Source organism: Mya arenaria, chromosome 7 (genome assembly GCF_026914265.1).
Source record: "Mya arenaria isolate MELC-2E11 chromosome 7, ASM2691426v1".
NCBI classification, from domain to species: Eukaryota; Metazoa; Mollusca; class Bivalvia; order Myida; family Myidae; genus Mya; species Mya arenaria.
In genome coordinates, this window is record NC_069128.1 from 46,914,296 (window position 1) to 46,932,895 (window position 18,600).

The 18,600-nt window shown below is 34.0% G+C and overlaps 1 protein-coding gene across 1 annotated transcript in view; it reads left to right on the forward strand.

Moving 5' to 3' along the window:
- Positions 1-146: 146 nt before the first annotated feature.
- Positions 147-18,600, forward strand: part of LOC128240591 (inositol-trisphosphate 3-kinase homolog) — a 34,617-nt gene continuing 16,163 nt past the window's right edge. Inside the window, exons 1-4 of the mRNA XM_052957290.1 lie at positions 147-263; positions 8,378-9,378; positions 16,605-16,689; positions 17,540-17,689. Coding sequence (XP_052813250.1) covers positions 8,857-9,378; positions 16,605-16,689; positions 17,540-17,689 — 757 coding nt within the window. The 5' untranslated portion in view covers positions 147-263; positions 8,378-8,856. The remainder of the gene's footprint in view (positions 264-8,377; positions 9,379-16,604; positions 16,690-17,539; positions 17,690-18,600) is intronic.

Consider the following 18,600-nt stretch of genomic DNA (forward strand, 5'->3'; position numbering starts at 1 on the left):
GGTGTTAGCTTCCTTTTGAGGAAACTAATTTTGTCTCAATATTTTTGCTGGATATTTAACAGTTAATGATTATTTTAAGTAAGTGGATAATCTTAATTGTGTTTTTTTCAGATACTGTTGTAGAGATCTCCTACTGACAAGGATTTCAGGTTAACTACCTGATAAAAAATCTGGCTGTTCGGGGTGTGAAGTATGGGGTAATAGACATGACTGATCCAAGATTGATCCAGTTCCCACCCAACTTGTCAGCTGAGTACCGTAATGTAAGTCCATTTGCACATTTAACTGATTTTGTAAACTTTGTTTGAATATAAAGTATTTTTTAAAAATATAATATAATTTATAGTTAGGTTATAGTATACCTGAGTATGTTGTGCTTAGGGTGATCTTTTCCCGTCGCTGGTCTCAGGCGTCCATCGACATCCCCTCCTTTAACCACCCTACTAATTTAGATTTAACTTCATGGATGTTCCTTGGATTATGACCTTTTAAAGTTGTTCAAGGAAATGAAATGCCATGGCATCATAGGATGACCTTGACTGTGACAATAAATTCATTAATTATCTTAAGAAACAATGGTTTAAAACTTTCACTCAGGTGAGCAATTTGGGGCCATCATGGCCTTTAAGTTTGAGTTAAATGCTAAGTGGCCACAGAGTCCTATTTCATAAAGCACCAAAATATTACTTATATATTGCTTATCTGTACACAAAAGCATCTAGCAGCAGGCGAGGGTGAATATAAGTGTGTTCAATCATTCAGTGATAAAATTATTGCATTAAGCTTAGTTTGCTGTCAATATGGAGCCAGTTTCTCGTAAGCTTTGTTGAAAAACAATGAGAAGAGTTTGTTTTTTTGGTCACCATTTTTAGCTTGTCTGTTAATGGAGAAAACTTACAGTCATTGTTGTCAGTGTGGTTATCTAAGTGACTTTATTCCTGGCAACACCTAGGAAATAATTGAAATAGTCACTCGAAACTTTGTCTGTTGACTTGCATGTAGTTACAATTAGCAATGTTTTGCAAGGTCTATTATTCCAAGGCTGTTGCTTTAATATTTGTTGAGTGTCATGATGCCCTAGGCCTAAAAAACAACATTTGGTTTGGGTTACCTGACCCTACCTACGGAATAGGCACCGACCCTACCGTTTTTATAGTCAGTTTGAAAAAACAAATGAAAAACTAAAAAAAAAAAAAAACACCTTAAATGCTTATACAGAAGATCGCTTTATCACCATTCTCCAATGATGAAAATGATATTCTTATATAAAGCCTAATAAAAAATAAAAAAAATAATAAAAAAAGCCTACCTACCCTACCTTTTTTTTTGAAAAGGATGTAACCCTAACCAAACAATTATTTTTTTAGGCCCTATTGACTGAAAGTTGATTTGGCTGTTTCTAGCATATGAAATACCATCTTCGACACCACAGTAACTTAATTCCTCTTTTCTTCATTAAGACCGTGGGACAATTGATTGACAAAATCTCATTTAATGAATATGCAGGAGACAGGGGAGACAACTCTTTTTCCTATGAATTCAAATGTTACAATTAAATGTTCTTCAGAAATTTTGTTGTATCAGAAGCCTCTCATTATGGCTAAGTAGTCCAGACTGCTGGCTTAAATTATTGTGAAAAAGTGGACCTGGTTTTATTCCGGATTTTGCCAAAATATGTTTTCCATGGGGACGGATCCAGTACATGTACCTTGCAGAACCAATGAAATTGCCTCATTTATTATTCATGATTACTGTACAAGATTTTCTTTAGCAAAGCGCCCACAGTATACAACAAAGCATCATAGCGTAGTGTATAAGTGGTGTCAGTCAATGATGAAGTACCCAAAGAAATAAAGTATTCTGTAATGTAGATGGTGAGCCATAAACACAATTTCTATAAGGAGCATTTCTCATTGGAAAAAAATGTGACATTTTGACTAAAATTGGAAATTCAGACTTGCCTAGAAATTAACAAGTCGAAATGCTGGACAAAAAAAGCCTAAAAATAAAAGTTTGTTAAGGATAGACAAAAATAGTCTGGAGGTCTAATTCTCTTATGAAATAGATTTGAAAAAAACAACATCAACAGAATAATGTTAATTTTATTTGCACATTTGGGAAAAAAATCAAAATACCCAGGCTCCAATTTCTCGAAACTTCTTAAGTCCCTTATAACAGGATTAAGCTAAACTCACTATTTTTGTTGTTCTATAATATGCGTTATATTTATTTCTTTAAGAGTTTTTATAAATTGTATAAGAAAAATCTGTATGCTTATTAGAAGAAACCATTTTTCATTTATCAAAATTCATTATTAGTATGTATTTTGGCTAATTGAAATAAGCGATTTAAGCCTGTTAAGCTTAAGAAGTTTCGAGAAATTGGAGCCAGTATATTTTAGCATTCGAAATCATGTGCAAAAGTTTAACCCCAAATTGGTCAGAGTAAAAAGCATTGAAAATTTTATACTAAAAAAACATTTTCATTCAATTGAGAAAAAAATTGGTATAAAAACAGTGGTTATAAAGGGAGACAAAAAAATGGAAACAAAAACTGCCTTTTTACTGGCCTTTAAGATAATAATTATTCTGTCATAATGTTGCCATATTTCACATTTAATAAGAACATTGGCAATTGCATTTTACTAGGCTTTGCACTACTTACTACATAGGGAAATATTGATTATCGTGACATGCTAACTGACATTTACAGCCATTTTATTTCAACTGATACATGATTTGGTGATAATTTTGTCAGCTGAGATAATGATATTAACTATCATGTTGTCTTATAATTACTTTTGCAATGCATTTGTAGTTTGATGAGGTTAACTATGTTAATTAATATGTATGAAAAAAATGAAGGCTTCTTTATTATTACTAATTTTCTACTAGTCTTCCTCCTTTAATAATTTTGTATCATTAACCAAAGGATTGATTTGCTAGGTTTAAAGCCAGATTTTATAAAGGACAGGGTGCTGCAGAAAAGGAACCAGATGCTAAGGGGGATAATTGTACATTTGAAGCGTGCTGTGAAGAATTTGAAAACACAAATTTGACAGAATATGTTAGGAACTGTGTTTAATTGAAGTAATTATTTGGTTTCAACTGCCAACTATGTAAAGTGTGTATGCAATGATTTTTTTTGGAATTATTTTTGTGCCTTGCAAATTGGGAAAAAAAGTTGACTTTGGGAAAAATAAAAAAATCAGGCCAGAATAGCTTACATAATGAAAAATATACATGTTTTAACTTTTTTATGCATACATTATGCTGTGAAAGAGAAAGTCTTATCAAGATTTTGTTTATATTTCAAGGAATTAATTGCTTTTTTATTCATTAACATAATCTGCATTTATCAAATTGGGGAAAAAATATAAAATGGGGAAAAATGGACAGTTTTTCGCAAGGGGAAACAGCCTTTAGAAGGCAGTAAATTGAACCAAAAGAAATCACTGGTATGTATTTATAATCTTTAAATTATACATTTAATCAAAACAAGATTTGACAGTCTTAAGCATTTTGAATTCTATGAAGGCTGAGGGCAGGTGGGTGCCCATGCCGGTCTTCATAATGGCTGAAGGGTGCCCATGCTCGTTACCATGAGGACAGAAGGGTGTCCATGCTGGTTTCCATGAGGGTAGAAGGGTGCCAATGCTGGTCTCCATGAGGGCGGAAGGGTGTCCATGCTTGTTTCCATGAGGGCAGAAGGGTGTCCGTGCTGGTCTCCATGAGGGCAGAAGGGTGCCAATGCTGGTCTCCATGTGGGCAGAAGGGTGCCAATGCTGGTCTCCATGAGGGCAGAAGGGTGTCCATGCTGGTCTCCATGAGGGCAGAAGGGTGCCAATGCTGGTCACCATGAGGGCAGAAGGGTGTCCATGCTGGTCACCATGAGGGCAGAAGGGTGCCCATGCTGGTCTCCATGTGGGCAGAAGGGTGCCAATGCTGGTCTCCATGAGGGCAGAAGGGTGCCAATGCTGGTCTCCATGAGGGCAGAAGGGTGTCCATGCTGGTTACCATGAGGGCAGAAGGGTGCCCATGCTGGTCTCCATGTGGGCAGAAGGGTGCCAATGCTGGTCTCCATGAGGGCAGAAGGGTGCCCATGCTGGTCTCAATGAGGGCAAAAGGGTGTCCATGCTGGTCTCCATGAGGTCAGAAGGGTGCCAATGCTGGTCTCCATGAGGGCAGAAGGGTGTCCATGCTGGTTACCATGAGGGCAGAAGGGTGCCCATGCTGGTCTCCATGTGGGCAGAAGGGTGCCAATGCTGGTCTCCATGAGGGCAGAAGAGTGTCCATGCTGGACTCCATGGAGGCTGAAGGGTGCCCATGCTGGTCTCCATAAAGGCAGAAGGGTGCCCATGGTTACAGGTCTCCATGAGAGCAGAAGGGCGCCCATGCTGGTCTCAATACGGGTGGGAGGGTGTCCATGCTTGTCCCCATGAGAGTAGAATTTAGGGTGCTACCAAAAAAGGACAGGGTGCAACACCCTTCAACTGTTGAGCTTATCTAAAGCCAAGATAAGCTAATCTGCATAATAAATGTTATCAGGTGCATACAGGTGCATTTTTAGGTGTAACTTTTTCATTGATAGCAGTTTTTTACTTGTCTGTTTATCACAGATATCGAGTCGGGATAATGTGATAGCCTTGAATGGTATATTCGAGGGTGGTCAGGTAAATAAGTGCATTATCTTTATCCTTGCCAGGTGGCGATTTATAACTCAAAAACCCTTCAAGATGTTAAAATGAAATTTGGTACACATGTTTCCAGAGATAAAAAATCCATGTTAGTAGCAAGGCCCATAACTCTGGCTTTAAATGTGCAGTGCTCTAGCTTTAAAGGCCTAAATACCTGAGGGAGAGCACCCTGCTGCCCTTTTCTGGCACCATTCTTTTAACTATGCCCCGCTGTGCCCTTTTATTGTTTGACAGAGCCGCCTTTGATGATCATGATCTATATTTTTATATTTTGTATATGTTCTGTCAAGTAATAAATATTTACATGGTTTGGACTCTTAAGTAAAGATAACAGCTAAGGTATTCATAACAAACTATTAGTATTGAAAGTAGTTACAACACATAAACATTAAGTAGTGAACATTGACCCTTGCAAGTTCCCAATTTAAAGGCTCATTCAATGCGCATCAAAAGTGCCCTTCCTTCCTTAGGACTCTGTCCTTTTCAAAATCTTGCTGCAGTTCTGAATGTGTTTATAAAAGATAATGTTCTTAAAAGATATTCTGTGCACAGAATGTGCAATATTTAAACGTTGAAATTGGTGTCTTTTTTGTTGCTGTGAATTGTGTCATTTAATGTCTTAAAAGTAAAAAAAGTTTCTTTGACTGTCAGTTTGTAAATTGGACTCCTTCAATTTGTCAATATAACGACACCTTTTTCAACTTTCAGGACTAAACAATGTCAATCTCAGCAACAAAAAGGGTACCAATTTAAAGGTTTCATAAATGCACATTCTGTGCACATCGATCATATAAGTTAAGAAAATATAATGTATATTTCTGAAAAGTACATTTATTTTCTCCTGGAAATTGATCGCACCTGCTCCACTATATTTGTGACTCACTAGGGCACGATTCTTTATTGTGTTCGAAGAGTTCACAATATAATGGGCAGCAGTTACATATGTGTGCTTTAGAAAGTCATCATGCTTTTCATCAGATACATGATTAAGTAATAATACTTTTGTTATTCTTCTTCAGCTCACGATTTTGTTGACAGTATAGGAATCAATTGCTTCAGCTTAAATTCAATAGTTACTATGGTTTCCGAGAGATCATATTCCTCCGTTCCAGGGAGTAATACATACATAGTGTCAGCAACAGTTAATCAAGTATGGCATTTTGTTTCGAAAACGACATCCTTAAAAGTGATTAGTGGAATACAATTGTGATATATACATTGTACAGGAGATATCATGTTCTTGTATTTTCTGAGATCCTGTCAGATTTGTAATGTACACGAGATCATAATAACTTGATCGAGGCTGTGAGTTTAAATTGTATTCTTATTCCTGATTTTTAAGATGAAACTTAGATATAGAGCTATGGTATTTACTTGAATAATTATTGGATTCTGTATTAAGAAAATTATGACAATGCATACAAAGTGTTTAAAAAGGAACGAAATTATAAACAATGCATACTGACGTATTAAAAGGAAGTAGCTATTAATATTTATAAATAAGGAAAATAATTATGTGATTACAAGGTTTAACACTCGACTGATTGGATTACTAAAATTTAGATCTAGGATGGTTACATTTATGAAACATCTTATGGCAAGCATTTTCCTTATTTAAGTATTTCATACAGGTCATAAATGATATATAATTCCTTCATAATTTCTGAAAGGCTTCCTTTTTCATTGATTTTAGTTTTTATAGTACTCTATGTATGTTAAAAATCCTATATCTATGTTAAAAATCCTATACATTATTCATAATTTGGCATTAAAAAATAAATAAAAATGATTTATTAGTTAGGAAATGACTTAAGAAATTAAGATGTTTTATGTATCATATGTAGGCCCAGCTTGGTCAACTCCTAAATATTTAGGCTAATAAGTCTGTCAGATTCCCAGTTCATTGAAAGGTTACTATATTTAATGTAAGAAAGTATCAATTATTGACTTTGGATATCAGGGATGTGATTTGTCCGCGGATTTGCGGAATTCTGCGGATCTAATGTTCCCAGAGACCCTGAATTTTTTTTTATTTAATTGCTTTCAGTTGTTTAAGTTAATATTCCAGTTTGATTCAAATTTAAAGTCAGGAGAGCCCTCAAAAGAGCTTCTAAAAAGCCATTTTTTCTTCTACAGCAGTGCGCTAAATTTGACCCAAAGAGCACCCAATAAACACATAGCATGATAGGTGAAAATGTTTCAGCCCTCCAGCTGCCAGTCAATCACATCCCTGAATAAACATGTCAGACTAAAGTATTCTTGTCAGTTTCTCGCAAATTTATTCAGACTTAAAACGTTAAATACTTTAAAGTATTTAACGTTTTAAGTGAAATAGTTAGTTTTATTTGAGAAAAAATAGCTTTTTAAATTAAGTTAAATTTAAGCTGAAAGTCTTGATTTTGACGCAGACTCCTTACGTCTATAAGCTATGGTAGTCTGGCAGATTCAACCTACGCAAAAACTTTTAGTTTTTAACACAGGTGCACGATTGTTATTTTTGTTGATTGGTCCGTGATGTAACTGATCTCCCTTATAAAGAGGGTAATTAACACATTTTTAGCATTTATTTAAGGTAAGCCATAAGAATCCATCATTAGGATAGAAAGTTGTCTTAAGTCCAGTTTTGATATAAACATCAAGATTAGTTCTATGTTTTATTTATATTTATTGACCATTATACTATTTTCTTTTAAAGGGAGGTAATAAAATCCAATTTTTCTATGATTTAATAACGTGACACCACTCACAATTTTATTAACAATGCCTATTTAAAAAAAAATATCTTCATCAAAATTTTAAAAATATTCAAACTTAACAATTTGTACTTTAAAAAAAAACTTGACCTGATTGACCAATTTTTTTTGTATTAATAATGTATGGCTTAATTTACATTCCAAATTAGACCTTAACCAAAATGCTTGAGGTTTAGGTTACCATTATGTTACCTGCAAAATAGCAGCTGACCTAACCCTTTATATTTTAAGTCTGTTGATAAAAAATAAAATAAAAAATAAAATTAAAAATTAAAGTGTGTGTTTGAGTATGTAACACCTTATAATACTATAATATTATTCTGTTGGAAAAAATAAAATAAAAAATAAAGTGTGTGTTTTATGCACCAGTCAATTGTAACCACGGCCCTCCCAAGTCCAGGGGTATATATACCGGGGATAGCCGGGGAAATGGGCCATGTTTTTACTTTCCAGCTGGCCTGGGTGAATGCAGTGGTTTTGTCTTCGCACCAAAAACGGCAGGGAATGGGCTTTGCCTAGGGTCCCTGGGTTTTGCGGGCATTTGGCGGGGATTTTACCAGCAAATTGTACCAACAGGGTGGGAGTGTTAATCCAGGCATGGCTGGACCGAAACCTGGGGGGGGGGGCGTGGCTACAATTGACTGGTGCATTAATATAAAGATTAAAACCTTCAAGGAAAGTTTAACAGTATGTTACGATAAAACCATTACCAAATAATGATAATAATGTTCTTACTTATAAATAAAGATTAATAAAAATAGCCTACGTAACCCTACCTCTTTTTAAAAGGATGTAACCATAACCATACATTTTTGGGGGGGCCTTAGGAATTTTACCATTTAAAATTGTCACAGGAAATTGATACAAGGTCAGTGTATTGTTTCTATTTATAATATAACATTTTATAGCACTAGAGTTTTATTTTCAGCTTTGGTGCATGTTTCGTTAACAACTTTAACAACCTATGCAGTGTTGTTGATGAAAAAGGCCGGAGTTTTAATGGCTGAATCAAATTTCATGTCAACTGAATATAGAATGATACATAAAAAGGTCTGCCGCTTCTCTTGAAATAGAAAACCTGACAAGACACTTGGTTTAACGTGACGTAATACCATATCACGTTCAGGTTACAAATTATAAAATCTGAATGCATTCCTCAAATGACAATTGAAGGGCTATCATCAGATCTGTTTGTTGCAGATTTAAGAGAGCAGAGGATGAAAACATATGTGACATGGATTATTATAATAAATCATTTTTTGATACTCAAAAGGACTATAAATCTTTCAACAATTTTAACTTAAGTTTTAAACGTTGAAGTTAAATGCAACTTCATTATTTGTGTGAAGCATATCTTGATCAACAGGTTATAATTTTTTTTGTGAAAAAAATAAATATAGAAGAATCATGGGTTGTGTTCGAAGCCAGCATTCAACTGAAGATGACGGGGAGTATATTGAGACTCTAACTTTGCGAAGACAGATCAGTAAACGGAATACTGGTGGACCGACTCAAAACTTGAAAATCTCCATCTCTGTCATAGCAGATCCTATGTCCAGTGATGATGAAACTGCTCCATCTGTTATGTGTAATGTACATAGTGTGCATAAACATAGTTTTAATACTGTTTCGCATATGGAAGGGAGGAAGTACACAAAGTTTCCGCACATGGTCGGGTACAAGATGTGTCGTGCGTGTAACAAGGCACGGGAAGATGTTTTAAACACTGTTGCCCCAGATGGTGATGAAAAGGAGATTTGTAGAAAGTGTTCGGTGAAAAAACGCAAAAACAGTGAAAAAAAGAAGAATTTGAAGAACTTAAACAAGGAAAGTTTAAACATCGCTTCAGTCAGTCAATCATTGGCCACCAAAACAGTGGAAGTTTCGAATAAAATCGACATTACACACTTTGCAAGCCTTCTTGCTCTGGTAAGATACCTATAAATGTAACCCCCAAAGATATAATTGTTGCCTCTGCTCTGAGTGACACCAATTCTGCTGCTGTTGCTCTGGTGAACAAACCTATATGTGTTTCTTATGCTCACACCAATTCTGCGATTGTTGCGCTGGTAAACATACCTATATGTATATCCCCAAGATGTGATTGTTTCTCATGCTCACACCAATTCTGCTGCTGTTGCTCTGGTGAACAAACCTATATGTACATCCCCAAGATGTGATTGTTTCTTATGCTCACACCAATTCTGCTGCTGTTGCTTTGGTAAACAAACCTATATGTGTTTCTTATGCTCACACCAATTCTGCGATTGTTGCGCTGGTAAACATACCTATATGTATATCCCCAAGATGTGATTGTTTCTTATGCTCACACCAATTCTGCTGCTGTTGCTTTGGTAAACAAACCTATATGTACATCCCCAAGATGTTATTCTTTCTTAATAAGCTCACACCAATTCTGCCATTGTTGTGCTCAGGTAAATGAGCTTTTATGACTGAAACCCCTCAAGATATTATTGTCAACCAAGCTGAGTCTGAGTGACACCTTCTCTGCCATTGTTGCTTTGTTGGTAAATGAACCCAAAAGTGTAACCCCCAAGATTGTTACCCATCTTCTCTTCTGCTGAAACTCTAGAATCAAGCCTTTTCCAAAATGTGTTGCTTTGACCCAGCTATGTGTTCTGGAAGCTTTTCTATAAACCCTTTGAACCAAATGTCGATATATTGTGGCTCAAGAGTCTCAAAGTCTCAATGCTCATTCTGGTACCTGCTACTCTTTGATGTTGACTTCTTATAATTGATGCCATATAATATTGCTTTAAGTTGAGTTTAATTTTGTTATATTGCTAAAAGTTGACTCCATATAATATTGCTTAAAGTTGACTCCATAAAATATTGCTTAAAGTTGAGTTCATAATCTGGTGAACCAGATTGCTTATAGTTGATTTTCAATTCTTTATTTATAAATTTTATACTTGATATTTTTTGCTTCTTAAATTTGTTTTAACTGACTTCTCATATTGCATAATATGTTGTCTATCATTGAGACTTCATGTTGTCGTTGATAAAATTTACAGGAAAGTTAACCACCATGTGAAGCTTAGAATCAGAGTTATGGCCCTTGACTTAGTCAAACATAGCCTATAGAACCTTGGATAGAGCTGCCTCTAGTAAGAGATGAGTTATGGCCCTTGACTTAGTTAAAAGTAGCCTATAGAACCTTGGATAGAGCTGCCTGTAGTGAGAGAAGAGTTATGGCCCATGACTTAGCCTGTAGAACCTTTGATAGAGCAGCCTCTAGTTGGAGAAGAGTTATGGCCCATGACTTAGCCTATTGAACCTTTGATAGAGCAGCCTCTAGTTGGAGAAGAGTTATGGCCCTTGACTTAGTTTAAAGTGGCATATAGAACCTTGGATAGAGCTGCCTCTATTTAGAGAAGAGTTATGGCCCTTGACTTAGTTAAAAGTAGCCTATAGAACCTTGGATAGACCTGCATCTAGTTAGAGAAAAGTTATGGCCCTTGACTTAGTTAAAAGTAGCCTATAGAACCTTGGATAGAGCTGCCTGTAGTGAGAGAAGAGTTATGGCCCATGACTTAGCCTGTAGAACCTTTGATAGAGCAGCCTCTAGTTGGAGAAGAGTTCTGGCCCTTGACTTAGTTGAAAGTAGCCTATAGAACCTTGGATAGAGCTGCCTATATTTACATTTGAAAAGTTATGTTTTATAGCTAAAAGTGTTACTTTTTTAAACGCTCAAATTAATAAAAATGAAATTTTCGGCAGTTTTTTTCAACAATTCAGATCTGCTATATTGCGAGTTACCTTATATTACTGAATTGAAGGCATTGATACAAAAACTAGCTGATTCCCAGTCAAAAACTAAAAAAAATGTCAAAACTCAATCCAATTTGATATGCATAAACTATTTTTTTCTAAATCATAAAATATGAGCTTATAATGTCATGCTATGACAGCTGTTTACAAATGAATTAAGTAAACACACAAAACATTGTGAATATTATCAGCTTTAAGTACACTTAACTGTGAATACCAGTATGTGGAGTACTTCTCATTTATTTACTGTACTTAGTGAGATGCGTAATAGTGTAGAAATGTGACATGATTATTTATGTTTGACTTAGATATGTACTTCTACAAATTAATTCATGATGTAATACAGCTGATAAAACCATGATTAGGTGTATAAAACCACAGTTTGTTATTGTTTTATTGCAGTAGATAATTGACTACGTTGTAATACCGTAATAGTTTAGTAATATGTTAATGCAGGTGCATTAATTATAGGAGTTTCAATTTTTGTTATATTCACCCAAACTTTGTGGTTACAATTAATAATGTACTGAGTTGATCTTCCTTTTTATATGTGGATTGTATTTACATCATTCAAACAGGAAGGATAGGTTAAGCGTTAGTATTTGTGCATCTTACGGTAGTGTCGAATTGGATAGTGCATGGTTACAAGTTATAAACTAAACGGGATGTTTAAAGACTCTTTGAAGCATGGATTAAATGTCATGACTATATTTTATGCAAAAGCATTAAAGATGGAAATTTATATATGAAACACTGTTCGGGGGTAATATTTTTGGATATAATGAATTTGATATATCGCTTAAGTTATGTTAAATCTTCAGAATAAGTCAACTTATAAATATTCTGTTACAAAAAAAATTCATATGAAGATAGTGGATGGATGTGACATCTTAAAAAGAAGATTTATAATACTACTTTTTAAACATCTAAAGAGTTAAGAAATGTCACGTATGGTAAATACTGCACGTTGAGTTAAAAAAGTTTACAGCTGCTTATAAGTATTGCGGAAGATAATTTAGATAAAAAAGAAACATAATAAATAGATAAATGTTAAAACAAATAGGGCACATATTTATTACACAGAGAAATTGTGGAATGCTGCTCTATAATAGCTGTAAGCCAACTGTCACATTCCGCAATCTGTTGAACGATTTAGTGGAATAAATCATTCATTTCGGATAACCATGCCAACAGACTTTTATAGTTGGCAAGTCTGATGGATTAAAATAATTTGTGTTAATTGTTTAGTGCCATTATTAAAGGTAATAACTTTGATTGATTGATTGTGTTAACCATTTAGTCATTAGAGCCATCATTAAGGTATCGATCGTGATTTATTATCAGTGACAAATATCATAATGGATTATTCAATTATGCAATATGAACTTCAGAGGAGTCAGTTGATGTATTAATCTGTTATTAAGAATTATGGGTGTGAATAGAGAGCCGAAAATGTGGAATTGCTTCAAAGGCCTTCAAAAGTTTCGGAAAAAGAAGGTACAGTTTGTTCAGAATTATTTATGAGATGTGAGGTACAACTCACATTGAATTAGTCTTCAGACATAATTGGCATATAACCGAAAAATATCAATTTAAAAAAATATTCTAAGCCAATAACTCTGCTACCAAATTCGAAATTATTTATTGTTTGTGGTATATTATCTATTCCACATTATATATATATAAGTGGATTTTTTTTAATGTTCATACAAAGTCCACCTTACTAAAGTACATGTTAATCAAAATAATGATCGACAACAATAGGGACATCCTAATTATTTGACAATAATTATATAATTATACTGTTTAGAATATAATGGGGCACATAATTATGATGCTTGGCATTCAAGACATATCGATTCACGATGCTGATGTCCATCAAAACATCAGTTAGTATTTTGTACTTTACAAGCCTAAATAATGTATAATGGCAGGATTGCATGTTCTTTAGCCGTACTATTAGTAGCCATTAAGTTGTCTTCTTCAAGTTTTTGGAAGGAAGTAGATCAATAACCTGATTTTATAAATCAGTAATTTAAAGTGTCAGTCTTAATTAAAATCAATACATATATATATATACATGTATAACAAACATAAACTTTGAGTCATAAAACTACTTTAACTATTTAAAATAATGCATTTATGGAAAATATCAATTACTGCATGATAACAAGATTGTAACTGTGTATTTAATATTATATAAGCTGAAAACAAATATTAAGAACTGGTGGGTCTTAAAAGATTTACAGTGATTATAATGCACCAGTCAATTGTAACAAGTGATGGCCCCCCCAGGTCCGGGGAATAGCGGGGACTTTGACTTTCGGTCCAGCCAACCCTGGGTAAAATCCCCGCCCTGAGGGACGAACTGATAGTAAAACCCCAGCCAAATGCCCCCGCACCCCAGAGACTCAATATAAGGCCCAATCTCCGATAAATTTGGCGCTAAGACAAAACCACCGCGGTCACCCGGCCCTGCGGGGCCACCCGGAAAGGAAAAGGTTACAATTGACTGGTGCATAACTATTGTGTCATAAGGTGATTTCTGCATCTTTCTTCCTTAATAAGAACCATTGGTTTCAATGTTATTTATCTTTTTCGGTAAATTAAAAACAACTCCATTAATTGCGGTACATTTTATTAGGGAGTAAGAGTGCATCTTTAATCTTATAGTGCAATTGTGTAGGCAGCTCTTATGTGTTAAGTCTCATTCTGTTGTTTTACAATGTAACAGAGTATTGCCACCGAACAATAATCGTATGAATCATTCATACGTACTGTACGTCACAAATACGACTGAAGCCATATTTCAGATAAGGGTATATTCGGTTTGATAATGTACGTGATCAAATCCATGTTCATTCAATGTAATCACAAATTTGTTAAAATCTTTAGAAAAGATTTAAAAAATGGAATTAAGGTAAAATTTGCAGCTTTTTATGCTGAGTCCCATCTAATAACAGTATCAAATATATGTTTTTGACCTAGTAAATGATTGATGAATATCATTTTAACTTAACATATCTAAGGCTTAAGGTAAGACTTTTGATATATTTTCAAAATATGTAAAATAGTTGTGACTTAGATAGAAATACTTGTTTTGAAATGTTGATATTTAAGCACGACGTTGTTGCATGTGTTTTTTTGCTCGAGTATGTTATGTTTTTGAAATTCTCAAGTAAAAAAATAATCAAATCTTTTTTAAGCTGCACTCTCACAGATTTACTGTTTTAACAACTTTTTTTATTTATTGTCTGGGAATGAGCAATTTTTGTGCAAATATCTGCAAACCAGTGATAAAAGACTGCTGACAAAATATTACATCGCAGATTTCTGTTTGAAAACTAATGTTTTATGGCTTAAAGCGTTACTTAAACATTTTAAGAAAAATGCATAACGAAACATCAATTTTTGAACTTAAATAGAAAAATCTGTGACTAATTTTTTTGTCAGCTGTCTTATATCAATGGTTTACATATATTTTCAAATAAATTTGCTCGTTCAAAGACACAAAATAAAAAAACTTGTCAAAATGTTCAATCCGTGAGAGTGCAGCTTTAATAATTAAGCTTAATTATTTTTAAGCTATAATTAAAATCGATACTAAGATATCGTGAAAACCCTAGAGGGCTTGAAAATAATGATGTATATTATTAATATTGTTTATATCATTAGAAGGAAGTGTTTACAGTAGAAGGCAATTATGGTGCATCATCAAAACATGACCTTACAAGAAATAATAGCAGGTTTAATAAGCTTCCTGTTGTTTTAAAAGAATAGACTTATTTTATTGTAAGAATATTGTTAGGACTGAAAAAAAAACCATCAGGTCACCCGACCCTACCTACGAAAAAGGCGCCAACACTGTCGTTTTTATAGTCAGTTGGTAAAAACAAATGAAAATCTAAAAAATAAATATTTTTAAGTTTGTTTTAAAACGTAGTTTAAAAAGCTTTTATACTACAGAAAATTACTTAAACACATTTTCCAATGATGTAAATAACTTTCTTATTTTATATAAAGCCTTAATTTTATATTATTTTATTTTTTTTAAACTACCAGTATACCCTACCTGTTTTTGACAGGTTGTACGTAACCCCAACCAAAACCTTTTTTTTCTTTTTGGCCTTATATTGATGTTGTAAATGGCAGTTTCATCGATGTTTCTATTTTTCGTGTGAATTTTCTTCTCTGCTTGCTTTTATGTTTCAGCAATAAATTCTTAAAATAACTTATTCACAGATGATCGGCAAAAAAGCATGATTTTTTTCCATTGTATTCAAATAATTATCACGATTTTCATTCTGATATATGTATATAGTGGTGTGATTTATTTCCTTTTAAACCAAACAATTTCAATACTTAAATTAAAACAGATCGTTAAATTAATTACCATGGTGAAACTGTGATTTTTGTAATGATCGTTGAATTTAAACTTATGATCGTGTGAAAGTGACAGTCTTATTCAAAATCAATAAATACACATGTATAACAAATATAGATTTTGAGTGATAAACCTTTAACTACTTAGTTACTAAATAATGAATTTATGGAAACTATTAATTACTGATAACAAGATTGTAACCGTGTATTAATAAGAGCTGAAATGCAAAAATATTAAATGATAAGTGGCTTACTGTGATCTACTATCAGCTCATAAGGTAGAAACACTGTGTTTTCTGCACCTTTCTTGAAATTAAACTTGGTATCCATCATAAGAACCATTGTTTTTGACATTTATTCATCCTTTTTGGTTACATTAAAACAATTGTTTTAATTGTGGTTAATCTTATGTGGGAGTAAGAGTGCATCTTTCAGATGAAACAAACAATTTTACCAAGTCTGTTCACACGACTTTTAAGACTCAGGTTTTTGTTTTTTAAACTATCAATTTTAAAAGAAGGAAGTGAATAATTGTATAAAACAGTATTTATAAATATCTTTCAAGTACATGTGGTTGACATTGTAAAGTCCTCATTAATATAACAATGAAACCTATTGAAATATTGTCATGATTATGATCCATTTTCAAATATAGCATACACAAAGTCATCATCAATTGTTTTTCAAGCACACTTAACTCATTCAACTTTTGATGATATACATGTATATCATACAGATATCGCGAAAGACTTCCAACCAGCTAAAAAACAAATTTTCCAATTTTTTTTGTTTAATATTTATGTGTGAAAGAAATTTTCCAATTTTTGTACCAGTCATATTGGACTAGCCTTAAGTTTGCTGGTGGGCAGACAGGTTTTGCGAATCTGCCATATAATTATGAATGTCCAACTACTAATAGATGCCCTTGTGCATGTTATTTTTACAATATTTATGATAAATCTTGTGTGTTTGATTTACAGACCGCTCTTGACCTGACTGCCCCAGCCAGCGAGGCGATATTGAAGAATCGGAAAAACACATGGATACAGCTGGCCGGTCACCCTGGTACTGTTAGATTTTATAAAGTATTTTCATGGTGAATTGTTTATAGCTCTATGTGTAGTCTTTGTATCTTCATCATCAATGTGAGGCGATAATGAAGAAATGAAACACTTGAATACAGCTGGCCGGTCTCCCAGGTAAGGTTAGATTTTATAAAGTATTTTCATGGTAAATTGTCCATAGCTCTATGTTGAGCCTTTGTATCTTCATCATTAATGTGGGGCGATAATGAAGAAACAAAACACTACTTAATAACAGCTGGCCGGTCACCCAGGTAATGTTAGATTTTATAAAGTATTTCATGGGAAAATGTTCATAGCTCTATGTGGGGCGATAATGAGAAAATGAAACACTGCGATAAGATGGTGGGTCAACCCAGTGCAGCAACTTGCCTAGTAATTCATGGTAAATTGTCGAAAGCTTTACATGGACTGTTAGTGTCTTCATCATTAATACTGTTATCATTCTAAATCTTTCAATTTGGCCAAAACTTAATACAAACATTGGCAATGACAAAAAATATTGCGGCTAGTATTGTTTTTGTGTAATATGCCCTATTATTTATTCTTTTTATAAATTTGGTCACAGATAACTTCATTTAAGGTCGTAGCCCCGTTCTGCTTTGGGTTTTAAGGGTTTAAGATAGCAGTTATGAAGATTCTGAACCATTTTCCAGCATTCTAAATGCAAATGTTATAATTAAAACCTTTTACTTATATGTATTACACAAGCCCGTTAAGCCTTCAAATCTTAATCCCTGATTTCGAAACTTAAGCATTTACCATTTTGGGTAAACTAGAATTGATTTGTACACCTGGGGCCATATTCACTAATGTTTTGTATTTTTCCGCAGGAGGATTTGCGCCAGCTGGACCCAACACAATATGGAAGAAACGTTACACAAAGGACAACAACGAGGCAGAGGCGTACGAGGCGTTAATGGAGGACCCTGCCCACGACGTTGTTCCCATCTTCTACAGGGAAGTTGAATACAACTCAGAATGTATCCTTTTGATTTCAATGGCTCTCAAATTTGAAGCCAGAAGAACACTTATTAATTCTTAAAAGCCTGTTTTACTTCTGGGTCAGCGCTAATTCATATCATTGGAAAATGGTTTCAAACCTACAGCTGCCAGGTGAATCACATCCCTGAAGGTGTTTACACTAATATATAAGGCTGAGTTATAAAAAGCCATTAATTTTGTGAAATGGGGGAAGCAAATCTTGATGAAGAAATGCCTTCTTTATACCATGGAAACTACAGTTAAGTGGTCCTGAATAGAAAAAATAATATCTATGACATATGATCTAGCCTACCTGATTTTATGGATGACGCCACCATCCTGAACAAGTGGCTCAAAATGTCGCGGATGGAATGCATTTCATCGGGAAAAAATGCATTTTTGGAGTTAAGAGTTGAGGCTATAGCCTTGTTATTGTCACAGAATCAGAGAGTAGACACAAAAAAGACCCCCGGCGTGTCTATAAGGGCATGCACGTTTAATAGAACATATACGGTACCTGATCATATTCACTGTGCAGGCTTGATTTGTATATTTAAGTTTTATACTAGGTATAAAAATATATGTTATTTTTTTTATTTGCATACAAACTTTGGTTTTATTCATTTAATAAGCCTTTTATTTGATTTTCCATTCCAATAAGGAAGTTAATGAATATGTGACTGTTTGAAGATGAAGTTCTGCATAAATATAAATCTGTCCTTCTAGTTCTAGGCTTATCTGATGACATAAAAAATCCACTTATTTTCAGAGCAATGACATCATTCAAAGTCAGTGATGTCCTCTAAGCCTATAGATCTTTCTTTGATACCTTGATTGTTTTTTTCTTGGGGATAAAAATGAAGATAATTTCCAGAACTGTCACATTATATAAACTGACAGATTTATGTTG